The sequence below is a fragment of the Oncorhynchus clarkii genome, chromosome 12 (genome assembly GCF_045791955.1).
Source record: "Oncorhynchus clarkii lewisi isolate Uvic-CL-2024 chromosome 12, UVic_Ocla_1.0, whole genome shotgun sequence".
Taxonomy (NCBI): domain Eukaryota; kingdom Metazoa; phylum Chordata; class Actinopteri; order Salmoniformes; family Salmonidae; genus Oncorhynchus; species Oncorhynchus clarkii.
In genome coordinates, this window is record NC_092158.1 from 44732579 (window position 1) to 44739847 (window position 7269).

At 39.7% G+C, this 7269-nt stretch overlaps 1 protein-coding gene across 1 annotated transcript; it reads left to right on the forward strand.

Moving 5' to 3' along the window:
* The first annotated feature begins 254 nt into the window (after positions 1–254).
* Positions 255–1508, forward strand: LOC139422049 (brain-specific homeobox). The gene is made up of 3 exons (XM_071173187.1): positions 255–507; positions 977–1167; positions 1266–1508. The coding sequence occupies exons 1-3, from the start codon at positions 255–257 to the stop codon at positions 1506–1508; spliced, it is 687 nt and encodes a 228-aa protein (XP_071029288.1).
* Positions 1509–7269: the final 5761 nt, after the last annotated feature.

Below are 7269 nucleotides of genomic sequence, written 5' to 3' on the forward strand. Positions count from 1 at the left end.
CTGATTACAAATCAGTTTTATAATTTGCCACAGTCGCTCCACTTGGATAAATAGTAATCTACCTCCCTCTGAATAAATAGTAGGCTAATCTACCTGGCACCACTCACTGGCTGCCACACAGACGACCATTCTAGCGTTTGAGACTGAGGAGACGGAGGCAAGAAGTTTAGTGCTTCTCTTCCTTGGTTTGTTAGGGTGCACAGAAAATCAACACCACACGGACTCAATTGTGAAGGTGTTTTCAGAGATATAAGATGAATCTGAACTACACGTCCCCGGTGCCTCAGATGCCAGCCCAGAGGTCAACGTCGTTCTTCATCGAAGATATTTTATTACACAAACCAAAGCCCCTGAGAGAGGTATTCCACTTGCCGTTCTCAAGCTCTCTGGCTTCCCGGATGCCTCTCCTAGAATATGGATACCCACTGATGCCCACTCCGATACTAGCGCCTCACCCGCACCATCATCTACACAAGCCGGACCATCACCAGTATTTCTTCACGTCTGGTAAGTAGGAAGGCACTGGATTGGTTCATGCATTCAATGAAGCGAAGGCAGTTACAGAGTGCAAGAACAGCTAAGACAACGTCGACATTTCATTAGGCCTATAATAATTTAATTCCAAAAGGATGTTATTTCATAATGTTGGTGCATGTATAATTTCCATTTTAGTAGTCTACCAATCCTAACAGCCTGACAAAACGATGGAGTGGTCTTGGGCGTTTTGCAACAGGTACATTGGCCAATTCATGCGTAAAAGTTAGTGCAAAACGTGTTCGAATAAATCCAACTCAATCAGAAAAAAAATCATACTCCATTATATAATGTTATGCTAAATATAACGAGGCCTAAAGTAATATTCTACAGTGTGGAGAAATTGCATGGAGTACATTGAATTTAACTTAACAATTAAACTGTTAATATAATTGCAAAAGTTGTGTGGCAATTTCAATGTTGAATGACATATATTTCACAGGGATGCAAATGCCGGGGTTATTTCAGCATCATCCGGAGTTACCCGGCAAGCATTGCAGACGAAGGAAGGCGAGAACGGTCTTCTCGGATTCGCAACTATCTGGTCTGGAAAAGAGATTTGAGATACAACGATACCTATCCACACCAGAACGAGTGGAGTTGGCAACAGCGTTAAGTCTCTCAGAAACCCAGGTAAGAAACCTAAACTACATCACACTAATCATACCTTTCGGGATGGTCGCATTGTGCTGCAAAGCAAGTTTATGAAATATTCCACCTTTGTCACACAGGTGAAAACATGGTTTCAAAACAGAAGGATGAAGCATAAAAAGCAACTGAGGAAAACACAAGACGACCAGAAAAATCCGAATGACATAGATAGATCCATGGAGAACTCAAGTGAGAGTGAACTCAACGAAAAAAACACAGATGATGTTAACAGTGGAATCGACCCAGACTCATACATGTTAGAGGAAAATGAGGACGATGTTGATATCGAGGATGATATTTGCTCGCCAGAACGTTCACTATAGTGCAAGTGGCAAGTTGTTTTAAAAACAAATAGCCATAACCCAGTGTAAATGTCAATATTGAATCGTGTATTTTAGGCTACATATGAAATATATTGCTTTTTTAAACAAATCAATGACAATAATGCAAAGTATTATTTATTCAAGCGTATATGCGTAATATGTCACTCACTACACATTCCCTTTAGGCTGTCTATATTTATATTTTCCGTGGCTGTGTAAAATGCATCATGTCAAACAATTGTACATAGGCCTACAAAATATAATCTGAAGCCATGTTCATTATTAGGATATTATTATCATTATTATTAATATCATTTTCGAATCAAACAAAAAACAGTCATTTTCATTTTAAGATAGTTTTTTGGTGAATGTTTGAAGCCACCAGTTATGCAGACGACTTACGTTTACCCATGCAGGACCAGTTGATTATTTTGGGAGACAATCTGAGAAAATACATTTGTATGTTCCTACTTTGATAAACAAACAATTTAGCTCTTAATTTCAGCATGTCACATTTTTACCCTTTTTTTTGCACTTTCGTTCTGGTAATCGAAGTATGTTGCAGCATATGCCTTTTGAAGTGTTATTGCTTTACTATTAAAACGTGCATGATAAACATAACTAATTGTTTAGCCTGTACCATTTATCATGTACATTTGCCGGTTTATTATTAGGCTAAGGGATTGCAGTTGCATTTTCCTATAAACTTGGATGAACTGACCAATGTTTCAATTTAATGGCATTAATACTTTAGTATTAGTTAGTTATTAGTCAATAAGTCAATCTTTATAGGACACTAGAGATTTAACTATTTGAATAGAATATTTGTATTTCATTGAAATAGTTTCTTGGACTACCTATCCATAACTCATTATATTTCGGAAGTATGCCGAACCCTACTTTTGAAAAGCAATTATAGCCAATGATTATTTCCTGGCAGTCCGATTCTACGACCTCTTTGTACTTTAATAATATTTCGAATAATGATCATTAATTAATAATAGCTACGAATTATGGTTATAAGAATATTTTTAAGTAGCCTATTATTTTGCATAGGCCTTTCGACATTCACATAGCCAACCTTAGGCTTACAGGAAATTCCCCGGCCGTATCTTGAGAGGTCAGTTGTAATAGCATTTTACTAAAATAACCCACCTGCTTGAAGAATCAGGGCCTCGTTTCCCAGTTTCTGTGTAATTTAAGAATTTCGATGATCGTAGGCTACCCAATGCATCGTTATTTACGAGCTAAACAGTGTTTCCCAAACATGCACGTAGAGAAGCCGTTCGCTAAGTGCGTCATTAGACCATGTGTCGATATTGATAGGCTCGAAAGAAAAGTAGCGCTGCTCTCAGATCAGCTTTCTCCATTCAAATCTACCTTAACATTATAATTATTCAAAATTACCGACGAAGGATCAGCTCCTAGAGAAATATTACCACCTGTTGCTGCAAATATTGAGGCGGCTAATTATGCTTACCCAATACTAATGCACTAACTAACAGATTGGCATATCACTGCGCACATCTTGTCACACATCATGAACCGTATTGAAGCTACAATTACAGACAGTAGCCTATTGACAAAATGTAACTCAATAAGATTGAAATAGGCACATGTAGCCAATTTATCGTTTAACGAAGTCATGTCGGTTTTTATTTGAAGCATCGTTTAATCTTTCACTTTTTTTGTAACAAGTGCAAACACTGTGAGCTTTGTAATTGTAGTCAACTTCGTTCTGAGATTATTGCGGTCAGTCAGACAGATATAATAATCTTGATTCAATGTTTAGCGGATATCTTCTGTAGATAAAGTGATGCAGAAGGGCAAAACAGCATCTAACGATGCACTTTGGCTGCTCTACGAATAGTCTGGATCACCCATAGATGTGTGAAGGTTTTTAATTAAGAATCACGTTACTAACAAAGGCTATGTTAAACAGCTCGGCTACCAAAGATACATCGTAAGATCTTAACGCCACGAAGGCTCTGGGAAACGAGGCCATGGACCAGAAACCACTACTACAGGAGTCACTTAGCAGTGGAGGAGATGTTAATCGGAGGCTATCTGTTAAATTAGCTCATGCTGGGGTAGACGCCTTGGTAGCTGGGACCCCGCTGTGGAATAAAATAAATACTTCATCATACAATAACAAATAGTTGTTGCATGTAAACGTAGAGCGGTAGCTATTCATAAACATTGTCATGACTTTTATTGAACTTGAGTTAGGCTATTATTGGTTACTGCTAGGCCTACTGGATCACCACATGTCTTGAAAGGAGCAGTAAGAGAAGACGCGCACAAAAGGCTGATGAGGCACACCGGCACCAGTGAGGGGATTCGAATAATCTGTCCCGGGCGCCCGGGTAGGCGTGTTTTGCACCGGATGAAAGTTGATTGCTTTCGTTTCGGAACGGGCTGCATCTCTGGCGTGAAAGTGCCCCCTTCAAAGCCCACGGCGTAATCGGCTCAAAACAAAAGTGACGTAATTAAGCACAATGATTCATGAGTAGGATTCTGTGTTTTCACATGCGAAAGTGATTGATTTTGATAAAAACGCTTTATCTGTCTTCCCAACGAAAACTAATCAGAAAATGAAAACAATCGTTTTATGGGAAAGAGATGTATGTTTCTGGACGATACCCAATGCTGCCTTGTTGACAACATGATCAATCTGTGCAGATTACCTTTCGATTTGGGAAAGGTGCTCCTCCCTCACAGGTTTTGCCCGTTCACGTCAAGGGCCATAGACCGATGCCCAGCGGCTCAGCATAATAGAATTCGCCCACTGATTCAAGCAGCTGGCTCAAGAAAACATGGGTCTGTCACAAAAACATTGCGCTCAATGTAAGCTAATTTGGGACATTTGGAAAATTGGAATGCTAAGCTAAATGGAGACATTTGGACAGATATTTAACTCAAATAATGTGTGCACAATGTTGGGGAAATTACAAGTAAACCAACCATTGGTCTTTGCCTCTCCATGGTAGAATATGAATTGAGGCCACCAGCTCCAAACAAACAACATTTGACACCCAAGTCAGCTGATTTGTTCAGAGAATTTTATGAACATTTAAGGAATGTTGTAAAACATAATTTTTTTCTGGAAGTAAGGAAAGATTTCAGGATAAAAGCAAGTAATTCAGTAGCCTACAGTCCTGGAATTTTGTCAGCTCTTGCACACCACTGCCACACTTGAAAACAATATGCATTGATTCATGAAATCTTAGTGTGGCCCAGTAGGTCGATTTTATATTTTTGTATTATTAAAACTCTACATATAATTCATGGCTTGTGTTTTAAATGCTCAAGAGTGCAGTAAATGTGTAAATTTTTCTGTTTGCAAAATATATTGTTCACAACAAGCTGTTATGTTACTAACTACTCTGCCCCTCAGTGACTCTGCCAGCAACAGCAGCTCCACGAGCACATAGGCTGTGCGAACATTGCTTGGATTGTTTGGCCGGATTTCATAGCATAAAATGTAACAGTCAAAGTAAATGCACGGTCCTTGGTCATTCACATGTGCGCTCATTCAGAACTTTTGGGTCTGATCTAGTCTCCCTCCCAATGAGTCTCTAGAGCCAGATGGCTTACTTCTGCACGCGAGGCTAGATCTGCGCTATCAGGTACCGATGGCGCTAAAGCAAAAAGCAAGGTGTAATTAACTTGTAAATAAACGATTATAACAGTCATTTAAGCCTGCCATAACAGTCATCTACATCCAACAAGAGTCAAAGGACAGAGGGATACACTAGCTTGAACCTTCTCATCGCGGATCTGGTAGGACAAAAAAGCATGAATGTGGCTGGTAAATTTGATGGTTTCCCCCGTGGTGTTCATTAGGTTATATTGTACTGTAGGTGGCAGGGTGACATTTTGTGTGGACTAAAACAGCATAAAACAGGGTGTATCACAAAGCATGATCACATGAATTAGCCAGTTACAATCATTTTGAGAAATATTGAGAAATAGTTTGGTCGATTTTTTTGGTCAAATTAACCAGTTATCTAACTGATAAACAGCTAGAAAGCTACAGCTAGCTGATGTTAGCTCCCATGCCAATTTCAAGTCTATCTAAACTAATATCTGTCTAACTCATAAATATTAAGCTATTTCAGAATGAAAGTTAACTGGCTAGCACATCATGCTTTGTGACATTATATTAGCTACCTATCCCCAGTTAGATCATGTGTTTTCACTTATTGCATCTGCATGCTTGTTGCGTTCTCCCTGGTGCACTCTTTCCTTTGTGAGCTGGCTGCTCATTCTAAATGTTATAATCAATCTGTTCCAAACAGTGGCAGCATGTGTAGGAGGGGGTCATTCTGTTTTTGACATGCACAAGTGAATTCATTGTATTTATGCTGTTGTTCAAATGCATCATATTCTGCCATGCATCCATTTTTGACCCCCGCCTTGATCATTTTAATTTAAAACAATCGCAGTAAGGTACTTAACTGTTACCCAGAAAGGATTTGATATTGAGATTTTAAAAAATGGCTGCGTTGGACCTTAAACAGAAAAGGTTGGGACAAATTAGGCTAAGGGATTTGATAGCGCTTCATTGTATAATGAATGATACACAGAGATGTTACAGTAATAACACATAGCATGTTTTAATCGAAACACAACAGTAATTGTTGGGAGTTTTAAATCACAATATTGAAAATGTCCATGTCTTGGTGAAAGTAACTCCTTCGTAACACACCCATTTTTCATTTTCTCTGAATATGATAAGGATCAGTAGGGCCTTTGGCCCATTGAATTGGTTTGTTGTTTGTACACATTCTTAGAAGATACTCACCTTAGATAATACTCACCAATAGCATGCAAACACTACCCTTTAGGCCTACAGGTGAGTAAACATAGAAATATAATGATTTACATTTGAGTAACTACGCCAATTTCTTCTGCTATGGCAATGAGTGCTACATTTTTCCTTTGGGTATCACCTCTAGTAGAAACATACTTTCTTATCCATTTTCTTTTCAGACAATTTGCCTTTTAACCCAAACCCCAGAGAAGCACAAACACCTACACCAAGGAGTTGCATGCCAGGGTCTGCCCCTGGAGCAGATTATGGGTTAGGTGCTTTGCTCAAGTGTGCAATGGATTTCCGCATGCCACTTGCCACAAGATTTTCCTATCAGACTTGGGATTTGAACTGACGACCCTCCGGTTGCTGCACCGCCTCTCTAACCTCTAGATGACCTGGCACACCCAAAGTAGTAGTGTAACAAGAGTGAGTGGGTGGATTCCAATCCATAGAGGTCATCCCTGAGACCAAAAACCTAATCATGGAGAACCTGGCCAGAGCACTGCTCAGGGTACCACTGGGAACACATTGGTTTGATCAGAACGTAATGGAACTTCAATGGTCATCGTTCATAGCTCAATTAGTGAACTGTGATCATCTATAGCAGGCATGGGCAACTTTGATGGCCACAAAAATCTGAACTCATCATGAGGGGCCGCAGTGTCTAGCGGGTCTGTGTACCCACATCTATACCCACACTTGCAGTCAGAGCCGGCCTTAGCCTTCTGGGCCTTAGCCTTTAAAAGCATGCACATGTGTACACACCATACCCACACACACACGTACGCACTCACACGCACACAGGCCAAAATCATCAATACCAGCTATTATTTAATTTATTCAGTCATTTAAATGTGCACCAGGAGGCAGCTCCCCATCAATTTAGAAGGTTTACATTAACAGGCTCATCCAAACAGGATACACAGCACTCTCCCGCCCTTT